The sequence below is a fragment of the Parus major genome, chromosome 1A (assembly GCF_001522545.3).
Source record: "Parus major isolate Abel chromosome 1A, Parus_major1.1, whole genome shotgun sequence".
NCBI classification, from domain to species: domain Eukaryota; kingdom Metazoa; phylum Chordata; class Aves; order Passeriformes; family Paridae; genus Parus; species Parus major.
Window position 1 is genome coordinate 64,890,063 of NC_031773.1, and position 18,058 is coordinate 64,908,120.

Here is an 18,058-nt window from a genome sequence, read left to right on the forward strand (position 1 = left end):
TCACATCCGAGCATTCTAAAATGCACAGCTGAAATTTGGCAAAAACACAAGTTTGGCCCCATGCTTGGTTAATTTTCAACAATGTAGATTTAATGTCAAAGGTCAAGTGTGCCGTATCAGTGATTTCTTGCAGAAACCTTTTCAGAACTGTAAGTACCTAATTGTTTTGCCATGAGAATATTTTCTGTTGTCTCAGTCTAACATTAGTGTAATTGCATTTGAGTAGCAGTTTGAACTGTACCTAGTAAAACAAGATTTTAAAAAGCTTTTTGCAACCAGAGAAGTAAATTAGTTAAAAATTCTGACACCATAATTGCTTTCTGAGTCGTTATGTTTTGTGATTTTTAACCCTGTGAATGAAATAAAGATGTGGCAGTTTATCTATAAGACTAAGCTGAGCTAAATGGAAGATGAATTTTACATTTAAAGCAGCATGTCCTCCTGGGACTTCAGCAAGGCGACTTGCAAAACATTGCATCATCAACTTTAAATCCAGATATTTGGGTGCTTTTGTCCTTTTTTATTAGTTAGCCAGAATGAAATGTGAATTTAAAACTATAAAATGTCTTGCTGGGTTTGTGTGGGACAAATGGGTCCAAAGTGATGTCTCAGTGCTTGTCTGCCTGCACCAAAAAAGGCTGTTTTGGTCCACACAGGAAGGATCTGCTTTGGTTTGAAGGCAGCCTTGTCCAGCCCAGCTTACATGGGATGCTGTGTGTGCTGCAGCTGCTCTGAAGTGACCACACTGTGAGAAACCTCTGTGCACTGTGCAAAGTGGGTGTCTTCTCATCACTTGTCTGTCTTTCTGCCTGCCTGGGGAGATTTTGTCACACAGTGGAGATGACTGGAAGTTTTGGTGTCACTGCCAACTTCCCAGCCTGCCACAAATGCGTCATCAACTCAGTGCAGAAGGGGAGGGAGGAATTTTACTGCCCTCTTCCCTGAAATTCCAGCAAACATTGCAGGTCATGAGTGGGATTCAGGTGCAGGTGTTTACATGACAGCTGGTAGGTCAGTAATAACCTGAGGGTAAACCTCTGCAAAACTGCTTTAATATAGCTGTATTTTAATATAGCTATATTTTGGCCTGTTTAATGAGATGTTTGCAGATGAGTCTGAGGAGCCCAAGAGTGTAAACAAGACACTCAAGAGGAATGTACAATGGAGAGCAGGTGGATGGGAGAAGGGAGTGGGAGCACACTTGGTTAATCTTTAGGCACAGAAATTTTAACTTCTTTACACTTTAAGTGTGGTGTGAATGCACCTGAGCTGAGTGAGTTATGCACCTGTGTCTTTCTGATAATTTAGGCTGTTAGTCTGTGTTGGCTTTAGTAACATTTGACAAAGTGTGACCACAAAATATTATAAAGCTGGGGAAAGTCATTTCAGAAACAGAGCTAGAAATATTCTGCCTACTTTGTTATTCAATTAATAATCTTAATAATCTTCCCAGTAAAACATTGATTGAAATATCGTGGGGTTTTTTTTCCCAGATCATAATTTATGCTCTGAGGGAAGGTATAAATAATTAAAGGCAAACAATACTGTTTTGTCTTCTGTAATTGAATGAGGAGCAGTGTGATGTGTCTGATTCCCCAAGTCAAATGGTAACAGGTTGTTTGTTGTCTGGTATCTTGTAGCACCAGAAGAGAAAACCTGCAATCAGCCAGATGATGCTCCCTGGGTGTGATAGTGAAATGCAGGGACTGGTGCAGTAAGGGAAAGAATCCCTTTCCCAGCTCCTAGAAGAAGACAGATATAGGGCACTGCTGTTGCATTTTGGTATTGCTGGTGGGCTTCAGAGAAAAGCAGCATTTAGATAAGGCATAAACAATTCCCTGGGATATAAATTTTATTTCAGCTTTAAAAAAAAAAAAGCTGTATGAGCACAGTTTAGTCCTGTGACTGAACACAGTTTGTGGAAGTATCTGTGAGCAAAGCAGAAATAAAAACTCTGTATCTATTGTCTGAGTGCTGACCACCTACAGCTAATTGTAAAATATTTCCAGAAATGCTGTAATGATGCATTATGGTTTTAAAAACTGGAAGTGAGAAGGTAGTTACAGAAGGAGTTAATGCCTGTGAATTTGCTAGGAACCAAGTTAGTTAGGAAACACATTTGAGAGGATTAACATTGTTGTAGAAATTAATGTTTGAAGAGATTGACCAGGAGGGTGTCGAGCTGAAGAATTTGAAACATGATTCAGTCCTATTGGTGGGCTTGTCAAGCTTGCTCCCCAGCCCTGGATCCATGAAGTGAAAAAACACAGAGCAGAGCAGCTGCTACACTTGGAAAGTGTATCCAAGACAAAAAAAATAGGAAATTAACCTGTATCCATCCTGCTTATCAGGTAGGGCTCTTACTCGCCCTGGTTTGCTTCAGCTTGCCATCAGGGAACTGTATGGCATAACTTTATTTAATGCAGCCTTTGTAGGAGTCCTCAGAATGAGACCTGTTTAATTCATTGTCCAAACCCTGAGATGTGTCGGGGCTTTTACACGTGAGTATTTCCAAGTCCCTGGAATATGTTTGCTCCCTCTTTGAACACATTTTTGGAATATATGTAAAATGTTAAGAAAGCAGGCAGATTAGCACTATGAGACACTCTAATCATCAGGCTGAGATGGAGATAAGTAAAAGTAGGCAGATGAATAAAGAGGAATGTTTTTGAAAATCTTGGGAGGGGAAGGAGACTGGAGTCTGTTTTGTGTCCATTTAGAACTTGAGTTGGTCTGGTGGTTTTGGTTTTATTTTAATTTCCTCTAATTTTAATGCAAGAGATTAATGTCTCTATTCAAATCAAGCTGGTTCATTTAGAATAAAATCCATGGGCTTGCAGGCTTTGTTGCAATCCGGTTTGCAATTATTTAAGGAAAATGCTAAAATATCAAATCTCTTAGAAGGAATAAATATTTTTTTCAAACATGGGACAAAAACTTTTGTTCTTTTCTTTAATTTTTTTTTTCACCACTGTAATGGGATGGCTGACAGACCCAGAAACAGACATCAGTATCAGTTAAAAAAAGCAACATGAAGGAGCCTGAGAAGCCACGTGCAGAGGACAAAATCTGCTGCATTTCCAAGCTGAAGGTACAGCAATATTTTAGTGATTTTGTAGGAGCACAAAACTGTAATTGCTTGCATTGGTAGAAGTTACAGCCTAGACTAAATGAATGAATAACCTGTTCTTTTTTACACCTCATGCCCTAACCAAGGTCAAAAACGTTTGTAAACAGCTGAGCTGGTTTTTGCTCTCCCTGAACTTTACACTCTGTGATGTGCTGGAGGTACTGATTGATTGCTGCTTTGAAGCTCCACCACCGACTTTGTGTAATCCCCCCAGTCTAAAACGTTTACCCTTCCTTCTTAAAGCTGTGAAATGAGCCTGACTGACTGGGATGTGCAGCAAAAATTTGCTGCTGATCTTGAATAGTAATTCAAGTTGTCAAGAAATGCTAGCAATCTTGTAAAATAGCTTTTTTAAAATAGTAATTAAAAAACCCAAATGCATTTCTTTTGATTTTTAGCATTTGCAGCAGATGTATTTAAAAGTAATATTGATTTTATTTCATAAATGCTGTTTATAAAGAAGCCTGAAGTTAAAAGGATTTGAATACTACTGCACTCATTAATTTTAACTTTTTAACTGTCAGTTACTACTAACTGGCAAAAAGGACATGTTATTTACTCCTTTTGATTGCAATTTTCTGGCCTCATGACCTCTGCTGAGATGGGAGAGCAGATCCTGGATAGAGTAGTTTGGCCAAAGGAAATGATCTTAGTTCTGCAAGCAATTTGTCATTCAGATGAACAGAGGGTGGGAAGGTCCTGCAGATGGCAACCTTGCAGCAGGCACACGGCTGCCTTGGCTGGGTGGATGGGATTTGGGGTTTCTGAAGACAGTCCTGGTCAGTAAAAGATGAAGAACCAAGCTTTTGGTTGGTATTTTTTTTTGTTGGTTTTTGTTTTGTTTTGGTTTTTTTTTTTAATTTTTGTTTTGTTTGTTTAGTGAAGCCATTACTCTAGAAAAGAATAGATGATGGGATTTACACACATATCAGTGGAACATAACTGCCCACTTTTTTAACTGGAAGCACACCTTCACTGGAGGAAATAACCATGGAATATAGTTATATATATATATATATATATATATGTAATTCTGAATTGTTTATGCATTCTTCTCTTCCCTTCCTAGGTATTTCTGCTGGCACTGTCACTTGCATTCCTTGGGAAAACGATGTCTGGTGCTTACATGAACAGCATGTACACACAGATAGAGAAACAGTTTAATATCCCAGCTTCTTTAGTGGGCATCATTAATGGAAGCTTTGAAATTGGTAATCTCTCATTTTAATATTTCTGATTCTTTGGAAATGTAGTGTGTGGTCTGAGCATGAACTAGTGACTCTCATTTGCTCCCAATTACTGTATGTGGCAATAGTGGCCAACTCTGTCATTCTTTTGAGCTGGTATGTAATCATTTTATGTCCTGGAAATGAGTAGGACCACTTGAATGGGCAAATATAGGTTTAAAAACTGGTTCAGCTAATTTCTGCACTATCACAAGATATGACAGAGCAACTAAGAAAGCAGAACTATTTTATGAGATGTGTACTGAATATTTCTGAAGAAAACAAAAAAAATAACTCTGTAAACTTTGTTTGAATTTAAGGTCATATTTAGCATTTTGCAATTCCTTTAATTAAACTTGGTTGGTGGGAACTGTGAATCCTCATCTAAACTCAACAATATTTTAAGATTTTATACCTGTACAACTGTACCTGCAAAGAAAATTTCATGTTCTACTTTTAGTGCCCCTGACCTTGCCTGTCAGTAAGTTTTATTGTCCAGTGATAAATTTAAATGTACATCTTCAAGTGTCATTTGAGCCCCATTGAGGTTTAATACAGCCTGTTTAGAAATTATACATAAAAAAGGCATTATTTTTTTTCAGAGCATGACGCTCATCACTCAGAGACATGATTTTGTTCTTCTGACAAAAAGATCACAAAATTAGTAGGTGTACAATTACTTAATTGCTATTTTTATGGGGCCTGATTCATAACTTGAAGCTTGATTCTTTTCTTAGTCACATAGCAATAAATGAAGAAAATCAACTGATTCTAAGTGAAAGTGGAGAAGAGGAAAATGAAGGTTTTTAGTACATTTTTGTTTTTAAATGGTACTAGGTATAAAAGCCTCTAATTTTTATTCTTAAAGCAATTACTGAAATTAGTATTAAATTATTATTCCTTTTTTTTTGGTATTATTGTCCTCTTGTGTTTATTATTTTCACTACAAAAACACTACAGTATACACTTCTGTATTTCCCTACACACTACAAAATAAAGTATCCTAGGGGGATAACTTCCTAAAACAGCTGTTATTCTGCAGTTCCTGGGCCTGATCTCTATGCAAAGTAGAGGGAAATTTCTTCTCTATAAAGATTCACTCAAAAATCTCTCTCACTGTGATCTCTTTTCCATTCTGCCTTTTATTCTCATGTTCTTTTCGTGTGATATAACTTCCAAAAAAAGATCATACATAGCAGGGAATTACTGCACCTTGTAGGCAGTTCCCTGTCTAGTGACACTTTTTACAAGACAAAAAAAGAAACAGAAGTTGAGCTTACAAGATTTACTCAAATTTGTGCTGCACTTTCAGAGATCATGGGATGCCTTGGTTTGTAAATTGTGAACCAGGTTCTCTTTGCAGGTAACTTGCTGCTGATTGCATTTGTGAGTTACTTCGGAGCAAAGCTGCACAGACCCAGAATAATTGCTTTGGGCTGCACAATTCTGTCATTTGGATGCCTTCTGATATCACTTCCTCATTTTCTCTTTGGAAGGTGAGTGTTTTGCTCAACTCACAGCAGCTTCTGTGATCCTAACTTGCGTTAATCCCTACATCCTTCCAGTCAGTGTGATGCTTCTGGGGAGAGACACTGCTGAGCACAGATTCATTATGATCATTGCAGAGCCATTTCTTTGGTTTTGCTCCTGAGATGGCTTCAAAAGTCAGTCATCCCCTCCTGAGGAGAGTCACCCCTTTGGTGGCCACCTTCCCTTGCCCTTGACTTCATTCTTTTGCTCCCCCTTGTGTGGGCTCTCCCAAGTAACAGTGGGCTGTGGTATTGTCACATTACACTAGCTGTTACCTGCTTGGATGGACAATAGAAGGTGCTTTTCAAAGATTTCCTGGTCAGGAACCTGGATGACACATCATACCTGGTCACTGTGTTGGCAAGGCCTATACTGACCAAAATTACTATTCTGCAACAACTTTTAAATTATTTTTTGCTTGATTTGAAAAAATAATAATGTAAGGTTGTGTAGGTTTTTATCAACAAGGTATTTTTTGCTCCTTCCATCTTCTTGTGTCCAGTGTGGAATGGCTCTGACAGCCTTGGGAACACCCTCTCTTCAGTTAATTTTTGACATGGATTCCCTTCTTCCTATAGCTACACACTCCTCTTATAGGTAGCTCCATTACTTCAGTACAGACAAATGAGATGGTTCTTATGAATACCTTTTTGACCTGTAAATTCTTTCCTTTGTTTCCAACAGGTATCGTATTGAAAGCAGCATTTCACAGTGGGAAAATTTTTCAGTGATGCCTTTATGCCTTGTTAATCAAAATTTGTCTGCTTTGCCTACAGAGGAACCATCAACAGGTATGACTTTTCCTGTGTCTATTAATATTTATTTTTTCTAAGTGTCTAAGTAAATAGGTCTTTATTTTTATTAGCAATTGCTTCAGGGCTCTGCTTTTGATTAGTGCTCTTTGAAAGCCTAGAAACTAGAGGTCAGGAAATTTCCTGGCCTTTGTGTTTCTTTGGTCTGTGACTCCAGGGCTAAAACATTTCTTTCATGCAGTTTTCACATTATCCAGGCAGTTAATTAACATCCCTGGCAAGTCTACTTTGAGGTAGTACAACACCAGGTTGTTCTCACCAATGTTCCTCTGTTTGACTCAAAATCCTGTGATACCATGAGGAAGTGGGAAGCATATTTCAGCAATGGGTAAGAGGCATAAGGATGTTTATGTATTGTACCACAGAAGAAATAGAAGAATGAGAAACAGAGCTGGAACTAAAATATAGATATCACTTCCCTTTAGTGAAAGGAGTTTAAACTAGCTAAAACTTATCTGTGAGACTGAAATATGTATGTGCACTAGCAAACGTGCATGTAATGGGATGTTAAAGGGCTCAGGGGAAACCATTTAATGAAAACACACAAATTTCTCATGCTGAGGGTGGGATTCATCTCCCTCCCTCAGAGGGAAGCATTCAGTCTGAACCATCCTATTAAACTCCCTCGATAGCTGGGCAAAGGAGACTACAGAGCTCTTGCAGAGCATGTCCCTTTTAAGGACACTCATTATCAGTAGGGTGGATCAGATTGCCTCCTGGGTAATCTGCTGGTAAGGACCCAATTATCAAATTAATAAGTTATTATAATAATTTAATAATGTAATAATTTAATTATTAAATTATTAAATTATTAAATGTGGTAATGAACCCACAGATCCTCAAGCCTATGAATACACTTGGGTAAAGGGATTGTTTCTCCATTGGTCTATGGACAAGCAAGGCTGTGATATTCATATATGTGAGTACATTTGACCACATCTGCACATGGATTGCTTCACCTGTGTTTGTCTGACATTGAAACAGGAGATCTGGGTTCCATCTGTGGTCAGTGATGCCTTCACTCAGAAAGGCAGCAGCTGTTGCTAACAAAGCTGGTTTTTATTTGTTAATGAATTTGCACTGAGAAATCTCAGCACGACCCAGTGGGTGAGAACAGTGGAATCTGAAGCAGACTATGGGGTCGAGATCCCACTTGAAGGAGAGAAAGGAAGTAAAAGAGTATTGTGACCAGTTATTTTTTTTTTTTAATAGGACAGGCCTAACCACCAAAGCTTAAGCTATTGGTCAATTCTTTGTCTCTACATTTTCATTAACATTTGGGACTAAAACATTCATTTTGACCTTTTTTTTTTAATCCACAGAATGTGAAAAGGAGCCTGGGTCCTTGCTGTGGATATTTGTGATGGTTGGAAACATTGTGCGAGGAATGGGTGAAACTCCCATCATGCCTTTAGGCATTTCTTATTTGGAGGATTTTGCCAAAGCAGAGAATTCACCTTTCTACCTGGGTAAATCTATCCTGTTGTGATATTTCCCCCCTTCCAAACACAAACAGACATAAACAAAAGCAAAAGAAAGGATTATTATGGTGCCCTTCAGTCCAATCAAGGATGACAGAAAACAGTAAATATTGCCTTATCAAAAAAATAATAATGTAGAACTTGTAATTTAACCAGAGAGAAACTTGTTGGAATGCCATTTTTAGGTGCAAATGCTTTTCCAGTACAACTGTGCTAAACATTTGTAAGAATTCCAAGAAGATAATTATGTCTGGGTTCTAATTGATAATGTTTTCTCTTTTTCCTATTCTAGCATGTCTACATACAGCAACTGTAATTGGCCCTTTCCTTGGTTTATTGTTGGCTTCATTCTGTGCAGAGCTGTTTGTTGACATTGGATCAGTAGGTGCAGGTAATGAACATATAAAACCTTATTTTTAAGTCTATAGTTGGTGCATTTTTCAGAACTAAAAGATTTCTCCTTGTTAATATGTGTTAATCCTACCTGAGTTTGTATTTCTTTCAGAATGGAAGATCTGCGTATGATATTCAATTCATATATACACAAATCAATCTGCTTATAAATTATTTGATGAAAAATTGTGTCATCTGGCTTAACAGAGGAAAGGACTAGAATTAATTTTATAAGAACCACCAAAATTTGCCAGAACATTAGCAACATTAGAAAAGAAGTCTGGAGAATATTCTCCTTCATGAGCCTCATTTTAAGATACACTAAAATGCTATAATGTCAGAGGTGACTAGGAAAGCACAAAATGCTTTTGCAAAGAGCAAAGAATGTTTCTGAAGTGATCCAAGATGTCTGTTTTTGTGTTTTATTATAGATGAGATAACTATAACAGCTACTGATGCCCGCTGGGTTGGAGCATGGTGGCTGGGCATTTTGATTTGTGCACTGCTGAATCTTCTCGTGGGAATACCATTTTGGTTTCTGCCCAAGTCACTTGTGAAGGAAGGTGAAAGCAATGAACCTGAAGAGACAAGTGAAAAAAGTGTAGCACCGTTGCAAGAAAATGATAAAAATGAAACCAAGCAGACCATGTATGAAATTGCTAAAGGCAAGTTATATTTTATTTCCTTCTTACTTTAGTAAGAATTTGTGTTTCTTACTTTCATCCTAAGGTGTGAACTCTGTGTACTGGTGTAATTAGAGATGGGTCCAAGATATGCAATGCCTACTCTGTTTTGATGCCTCTGTAGTTCAAAGGATTTGAGCAGGAATTTAGAATGGCTCCTTGCAGAGGAAGAAATCTGATTCCATAGATCTAGGATCTGGACTCCTTCCTTTTCCCCTCCTGCATTTCAGATGTATGTGGGTATTTCCTTCCCATGAGAGGGTTAAAGCACTGAAATCTGGTCAGGAATATTACAGCTCAGTGAGCTGTATATTATATGTGTATATATACGAGTATAGCTCATCAGTGGATGAGTTGCAGATAGTGGTTGCTTGTACCCCACATTCACTGTGCAGAAAAGCAGAAACCCAACACAAATCTTGTGCATTTCTTGAGTCCAATTGAAAGCCCTAAAAGGGGAATTGTCAGGTGTTTAAGTGCCTCATAAACATTTAATCACTGTTGAACAAAGATGTATTCGACCCATGTTATTCATGTTACCGTTGGCATTTTTCACATCCGTGGTTTTTCAAATCTGTGGATCTGTAGGAGGTTATTTTTTCCTTTCCTTATCTGAAGGAAACATCCTTCCTACATTTCCTGGTTAGAAATGTAACTGAATAAGTTATGTCAAAGACTATGATCTTCAGAGTAGTCTTCTGATCCTGTCTGACAGGACTTTCATTTTCAGAAAGTAAGTTCCATGTGGCAGCTCCCTCTCTGTGCTGTTTCCAGCTGGGTCCTGAAAATTTAATAACAATAAAATTTCCTTAAGAAGCTCTGATTAAAAATGTCACTGCATCTGTAAATAATGCAGCCTATTTATGGTGTTTCTAATATTTGTCTAATTTTTGAAAGATTTGCATACAGATCTTCTAAAAAGGTACTTGCTTACCTCTGAAAGATACACACCCATTCTAAGTGGTGCCCACTTTCAGTGAGGCCCAGTCATTGTTTTGTAGATTCTTAAATTTATCTGCAGAGTTTCTTGACAATAGTTCAGCACATTGATTAACAGAGAACATTAGACAAAGGGGAATTGTGGGGCTTTTTTATGGTTCAAATCCTGACTTAATGGGCATTACGCAGAGAAAAGACCTGTGTGTAAATTAGTTTCTCAGATGCTTACTTGGATGAAAACTGGCTGATACAGATTTTGAGAGGATGGCAGGAATAACTGTGGTCACAGCTCTCTTGAGGCCTCTCCTGTCCCAGCAGCAAACCCCAAAATCAGCATTCAAGTCTCTGGGGGCAGCTTGTCACAACTCTATAGTGCATTTGCACCCCTTTGTATGCCAGGTGCAGGACAGGGATTTTGATGAATGCTCTGGGGGCATGAGATGACAGAAAAGGGAGGAAAGATGCAGCAGTAGCTGCTGCTGCTGCTGTGATTTATTCTTTTTTTATAAGCAACAGCTGCACTCTTGTGCAGGTGTGTGTGTGAGGGTATCTTTGGGTAGAGGAGACATGTTAGAGTACCCTGGGCTAAGTAAGTAATCTTTGGTGTCGGGCAAAGCACAAGATTTAGCCTGATCCAGTTGAGGACCATTTCAGTTCCCCTCTTTCCCCCACAGCCACGCTGTTTTCATGAAACATCCCACTAACTCATGGCATTATTTCATTCCAGATTTCATCCCCTTCCTCAAGGCTCTGTTTCACAACCCTGTGTACATGTTATTTATATGCATAACTGTGTTACAGTTCAGTGCCTTTGATGGCATGATATCCTTCATGCCCAAATATCTGGAACAGCAGTTTGGAAAGTCTGCATCAGATGCCATATTTTTAATTGGTATGTTTGCATTTTGCTTTGCTCTGTTCTATCAATTAGTGATGTCTCTATTCAAATTATTTATATTTTTATATATATACATATGTTCATATGTATTTACATAAACATACTAAGGTTAAATGCTTAGGGTGACTGATATCTTATTACAAAGCATTTCTAAACATCAATTCATTTTCTGCTAAACATCTAATTTTTTTATAATCAGAATTTTATAATCTCATTCCCATCTTTTGAATCAGCTCAGAAAATTAAGCTGATATGAAACTAAGCCATGTGATGTTTGTGAAAAACCACTTTGAACATGTCTTTCAGTAAGAATTTGATTCTTTTTAAATATCAATCAGCAAAGAAGTGTGAGAGCACATTCAGTAATCTCATGTCAAAACTGAAAGTTTGTTCCTCCGTTTTGTCATGCTTAGAGTGCATTAAGATGTGTCTCAATTAAGATGTGCAGCAGCTTATCTTTCTGCTGAGTTTCTCAGTCAACTGGAGAAGCTGGATTGAAACCATAGAATTTTTTTTAAATTTTTTTTTTATTTTTTTATTTTTTTTTTTTTTTTTGAGTTGGATCTAGAGAGGAACTCTAGATTGCTATTTTCCAATTAACAATTTTAATCCTACCCTGTAGCTCACTCGCCAGGCAGTTCTCACTGGCTGTTGACTCTGGCAGAGGTTTTGGGTGTGAAAGGAAATTAGCAGAGACCCATTTCTGATTGTAGTTAAATTTTTCAGTCACAGACACTCTGACTCTTTGCCACTCACAACCTTCCCTTACAGCAGCTATAGTAATTACTCCTCTAGTTACCTTATAGTAGAGTAGCTTTGATGGTTTCCTTTAACATGGAAGTTTTGCTCGTTTGAATAGGTGTTTACAACTTACCAGTTCTATGTGTTGGGTATTTTTCGGGCGGCTTATTCATGAAGAAGTTCAAGATAAGTATCTACCAGGCTGCCAACATAGCATTTTGGGTGTCCTTACTGGAATACCTTCTCTACTTTGCTGCCTACTGGACTGTCTGTGATACCTCACCAGTTGCTGGTCTAACAGTTTCCTATCAAGGGTATGTTCTTTGGGACTCAAGAGGACTTGTCTTAAGACACCAGAAGGATTTTCCTTGTCAAGAATCAGCCAGGAGCTCTGTTTAAGTTCCCTATTCTAAATTCTCAAGGCTTTTTGCTTTCATGAGACCGTAGGTCTGATAGTCCTGTTTCAAACAATAAAAGAGTAGTAAAAATATATATCTACATCAAGACTCATGCAATTGCATGTCCGTATTAATTCTTTAACTAATACAATTAGTAAAGTCATGTAACTGCAGGTGAAAATAAATGTTGTTGGTCAAATCAGGCATACATGAGTTCAGTTTCAGAATAAGAGAGGAAAAAGTCCCCTTCTTGATCTTATCAGTTGAGTCAAATTTGATTACTATCAAGTTATCAGGGAATATCTTATCTGCAGTTTCTTGATTTGGAGCCTGCCACTGATCATTGCAGGATTGGGATTCATAGAATGGTTTAGGTTGGAAGGGATCTTAAAGATCCTCTATTTCCAACCTCTCTGCTATGGGCAGGGACACCTTCCACTAGACCAGGTTGTGTTGTGTGTCTGTGAAATGGACATGGAGATGTAGATGCAGCACTTATGGACAATCAAGAACATAAATGCCATAGATGAGAAAAATGCTGTAGGGTATGCATAATATTTTTAATAATTTAAAATTTATTTAGTTAAATTTAATAATTTAAAATATTAATTTAATATAATAAAATTTAGTGCCCTATAGAAAGATAGAAAGGCATAACTTCAATGTAGGAGCATGTAGGACTGGGTCCTGATTCAACACTTGAGCTAGAGTAGAATCTTAAGCACTGCAAAGGGTTACTGTGGGTATCTCATTACCGGAACATTTATTTGTCTTCTAAATATGTTTTAGAATAGAGCAAATTTCATATGCAGAAAACACTCTACTGGCTGGCTGCAACGTGGATTGTGATTGCCCACTTAAAATATGGGACCCTGTTTGTGGGAACAATGGAATCACTTACGTGTCACCTTGTCTTGCTGGGTGTAAATCCTCAAGAGGAACTGGAAGAAGTGTGGTAAAGCGTGAATTTCATTGTACTTTAACTATGAAATATAGTAGGTGAGAAATACCAACAAAGGGTGGGGGATATCCAAGCATGTGCATTTAATTGAATATATAAAGTGAAAGATTTGAACAAATTCATTGAGTAGCACCAGAAATTAGGAAAATTAGTTTAAATTTAAATTTAAAAATAAAATGAAGAAGAATTCTTCTCTACTAAGAGCTAAAGGAGTCTTAAATGCTTAACACAAAGTGAGAAATTATCCTGAAGGTGCTGCCAATTGGAAACTTAAGTGCCCAAGAACATTTCAGCCAAAATAAAAGTCTGTAGCATGGACTTAATAGCTTATTTTACCCTGTAGATTTAAACAAGCAACCAGGTATTATAGAACTTTTATGCTCAGATACAGGGGATGGCTGGACCTGTGCCTGGCAGCTGGGAGAGGGGCACAGTGCAGTGCTGCTCATGAGTAACAAGCTCAGGTGCAGGAGACAGCGAGATGGGTGCCACCAGTGTGGGTTTGCCACTCAGAGTGTGAGTTTGGACAATCTGTGTGATTAAAATGCTCTTTTGACAGGTATTTGAAAACTGCACCTGTGTTGCAGCCTCAGGGTTTTCATCTCAAAACATCTCTGCGACTCTGGGCCAGTGTGATGGACATGGAAACTGTGACAAGATGCTCCATTATTTTTTAATATTGTCATTAGTCTGCAGCTTCATTTTTTCCTTAGCAGCCATGCCTGGATACATGGTCTTAATAAGGTACAGTAAAATTTCCTTTTCTTAAGAAATCTATTGGACTTTTTATTCTAAAGTTTTAATTCTCCAGGGAATTAAAAATTGTTTAGTTTGCATATGGAAGGAGAAAAAGCAGAAAAATATTATGTAATTTCTGTCCTGTTAATGTTTAGTGTCACGTCACCTCTGTAACGTAATGTTGCTTCTGACTATCAGAATATATCCTTTATATATAAATATAAATAAATACAGCTTTATCCTGAATGAATGCAGGACTACTGAGTCAGGGCACTGGGATATTGAGTGGTGTGTGTGATACCTGTGTGTTTATCAATCAAAGGAACATATTGTTAAGGCACAACTACCCTGCACTTTGTTTTGGCCTCAGTACAAGCAGATGATACCTTGACAGTAGCTTTTCCTTTTGTGATTTGTCAGTCCTAGACAAGGAACTTTTCAGCAAACATCACCTAATGAGCAAAATCAACTCTCTCAGCCAATGCTTTTATTAGAATGGTTTGGGTCTAATGTGATGAAGAACTTGATTTAAAAAAAAGAGTTAAACATCTCTTATTAATGTTACCTCTATGAGTAAGCATACCGTGTGATTATCATACAGGTCTCTAAAGCCTGAAGAGAAGTCGTTTGGAGTGGGTATCCATGGGCTGGCTTCACGAGTATTTGGTAAGAAAATACACAACACTCTTCAGAAGAACAGTTAGGGCTGACCTAGAGTTAGAGAAAAATCACATCAGGGCTACGGGCACGGGACAGGAGTCATCGCTTCTTTGGAGTGCTTTTGAACAGAAGCATTTAGGATTTATTTTTCCAGCTCTCAGCAGCATGGCAAAGTAGAACTGCTTGCAGTTTGCTTTTTATTCCTACCGGGTAATAGGCTGGTATCTTGGTTCAACCCCAAGTTAATCTGCTGCATCTGTAGCACTGTGGGTGGATGGTAAAACTACTGCCTTCCCAAAAATGCCTCCAGGTGAAGGTGTTTGGGCAGGCACACGAGCAGTCACAGAGTCCACACACACACTACGGATAGCTTTTGGCAAAGAGAGTCAGGAAAGGCCTTTTGTAAGGAGTTCTGACGGGGTTTATTGAGGCCATTCATCAAAGGGGTCCAGGGACAAAGGACAAATCTGGGTGGAGGGTCCAGGATTACATATGGGTACGAGGGGGCAGATCAGATGGTCAGGGTCCAATAGAAATGGGTAAAAGTGGTGCAGAGGCGGGGTTAGGGACAGGAACAACCAATAGGAAAACAGGGGTGGAGGATTGCAGCAAACTGGGGCCAATGGGGATTGAGGGAAGGGAGAACATTCTAGGGAAGATCCATATAGGGTAAACAGGGGCTGAACAGGGGTGACATAAACTCGATAAACCAATGGGGGAGCAAAGTTAACAATACATTGACGTATAACTGAGCAGATCTGTGGGACAGAGGCCTTCTCTGACCCCAACCTCAGGAGGTGTTATTTGTTGCCTCCTTTCCAGGATGGGGGGTATGGTGATTTTAGTCATAGGCCCTTGGGCCTCCACATGCATCCACTTACTCTCCTCCCATGGAATAAGGAGGAGAGTTGGAAAAAAGGTAGAACATACAGGTTAAGAATAGTTTAGTAATGGAAATAAAGTAAATTATAGTAATAATTGGAAAAATAGAGAGAGGAATTAAAAGAAAGAAAAGTGATGCAGAATAAAATTGTTTGTGATCTGTTGACTAATACTCATCCCATCTCTGAGCAGCAGATCTCTCCCTGCCACTTCTCTTCACTCTATGTACTAAGCTTGACATTCCAGGTTATGGAATTTCCCTTTGGCCAGTTTGTCCTGGCCATCCTCCCCCCTGGTTTCCTGTGCAGCTCCTCACTAACAGAGCATGAGACACATAAATCTCCTTAGCAGCTACTAAAACATTAGCATGATATCAACATAATTCTCGTATTATATCCAAAACACAGCACTGTAGCACCTGCTAATAAAAATATTAACTGTATTCCAGCAGAAACCAGGACACAGGACTACATCTGCTGCTCATTGGAAAGCCCTTTGGCATTCCTTCGCTCTTGCTTATTGTTAATATTTATTGAGGACAGCACTGACTCTCTTTGATGAGAGAAAATGTTGAGTTCTGAGTAAGAAACACCGTTCATACTGTAGTATGTGGGTATGGTTTAACAGGCAGCAGGGAAGAAAATCTTTAGTTGAGGGTAGGTTGATAAGGAAGGAGCACAAGATATACAGAGAATGAGGTTCATGCTGCAAGAGGACAGTACTGATGGAGTAGGTGACAAGCAGCATAGGCTCTGGGATGTATCTGATAACCAGAAGAGAATTGCTATTCTCAAAAATGTTGTTGATATTCTTTTTAGCTGGAATTCCATCTCCCATTTATTTTGGAGCTTTGATAGATACCACTTGCTTGAAGTGGGGTACTATGACTTGTGGTGGAGAAGGAGCATGTAGGATGTATGATATTGTCACATACAGGTATATTTTCTACTTTCTTTTAATTTCTCCTTCTTACTCTATTATTGCATGCATAGAGATGTAATTTTATCCACTTTATGTCTTCCTAGTAGACAAACTGGTCCTGTGCTAGAGATGTCACACGATTTTCTTTGGCATTGCCTTTGTTTGTCAAGTGCAACCTTTGACACAGACATTGAAAAAAAACCTTTGAACAGAAATATTCAGGTGCCATAATATTCACTAATAACCTTTAATGAGAACAAGCCTTAAAAACACTGAATTATGATGAAAATACTGAAAAGCAGTTACCTCATGTGGGAAAAAGGTTTAATAGGTGACTGCAATATCTTTGAACAGAAAATGGTTGAAACAGTACTTGAATTTAAAAAGAGAAGAATTTTATAGAGAAGATACATTTACTCAAGTTGGAAATTGGCCCAGAATACTGCATATGTAATTTTTTTTCAGATTATGCCATATTTTTGTAGTCCTTCAAGGGTCGTTGTGGGATTTTAAAAGAAAAATTTGTTGGACTTATGGTCTCATACTAATTCCTTGTAATACTGTGTTGAGGTTGATTTTGAAGAATATTCTTATGAATACTTAGAAATTTTAAGCATGTAGTCTGAGCCCTTTCAGGACTCTCTCTTTTCCCTATGGATAAAGCCATAAGAGTACCAGGTGCCTGACTTCACTGGCTAAGTCATTTGCCTGAAATTGGGAGATGTAAAAGGCCATTTTGCTGATTGACATATTCTCTGTTCTCACATTCTCATCTTCTATGAGATCCAAAAGCATGAGGGCACAAGTTTTAGAGTGGCTGTGTAAACTTCAAAAAATGTTTCCTGAATAGTTTTTCTCTTTTTTTATAAATGCATATATTTACTGAAACTCATTATTTATTTCAGGTGGCTGTATCTTGGCCTGCCAGCAGTGTTACGTGGAGTGTCCTTCATCCCAAGTACACTAATTCTCCTGATTTTAAAGAAGAAACTGAAATCTGAAAAGCCAGTCTTAATAAATGCCCCAATAGAAATGCAGGATAAAGAACAAGAAGCAGTGAAATAGCATTTCACAGAAGGACATGTTGGGAAAAAACATTGCAGTGTAAATATTGGATATATCCTTGTGAAAAATTTTGTACTTTAACTAATGAACACTTGGACAGAGAATAGAATTACACATAGTTGTATCCAACTTACATTATAAAAGTATCAGTTTGTAATTACAAGGCATGGGAAAAAATATGTTTGATGCAAAAGAAGAAGGACTAAAAATAAGAAAACTTATGAAATGCCAGGTTTGATTTGTCTGAGGAAAGGGCTATGAGGCAGAAACATGCTTCATAGCATGTTTCATAGTATGTTCAGTCCTGTTTCTCTTAAAATAGAGAGAATTCTGCATTTGACTCCAAGTGATGCCAGATTTCATCTTGGATTTCTCACATGGTTTCTGTCAGAGTCTCTCTCATTGGCTGTAGACAGCATTTGTGGCTTCTTCAGGCCCCAGTTTTCCATAAATTTATTTAATGACATTATTAGTCCACTCAGGCAGGGATTGTTTGTTATTCTGCATAGTGTAGGTGGTCAATATATTGGAAACCTGGTTTATGACATGGTCTGGTGTTCTGGTAACAATAATAAATTTAAAAATTACATTTTTAAAAAA

At 38.1% G+C, this 18,058-nt stretch overlaps 1 protein-coding gene across 4 annotated transcripts in view; it reads left to right on the top strand.

The window, feature by feature from the left end:
- The window catches only part of LOC107205143 (solute carrier organic anion transporter family member 1A2-like), a 27,922-nt gene extending 9,864 nt beyond the window's left edge, over positions 1–18,058 (top strand). Inside the window, exons 1-16 of one of the 4 annotated variants that reach the window (XM_015629375.2) lie at positions 77–149; positions 657–774; positions 2,993–3,091; positions 4,200–4,341; positions 5,720–5,852; positions 6,571–6,677; positions 8,021–8,167; positions 8,472–8,570; positions 9,004–9,237; positions 10,922–11,086; positions 11,952–12,147; positions 13,021–13,186; positions 13,752–13,936; positions 14,532–14,596; positions 16,291–16,408; positions 17,299–18,058. In XM_015629375.2, coding sequence (XP_015484861.1) covers positions 3,032–3,091; positions 4,200–4,341; positions 5,720–5,852; positions 6,571–6,677; positions 8,021–8,167; positions 8,472–8,570; positions 9,004–9,237; positions 10,922–11,086; positions 11,952–12,147; positions 13,021–13,186; positions 13,752–13,936; positions 14,532–14,596; positions 16,291–16,408; positions 17,299–17,458 — 1,977 coding nt within the window. In that variant the 5' untranslated portion in view covers positions 77–149; positions 657–774; positions 2,993–3,031 and the 3' untranslated portion in view covers positions 17,459–18,058. Of the gene's footprint in view, positions 150–656; positions 775–1,552; positions 2,502–2,992; positions 3,092–4,199; positions 4,342–5,719; positions 5,853–6,570; positions 6,678–8,020; positions 8,168–8,471; positions 8,571–9,003; positions 9,238–10,921; positions 11,087–11,951; positions 12,148–13,020; positions 13,187–13,751; positions 13,937–14,531; positions 14,597–16,290; positions 16,409–17,298 lie in introns of those variants that run through there. The other 3 variants (XM_015629373.2, XM_015629378.2, XM_033514738.1) reach the window with 3 other exon arrangements.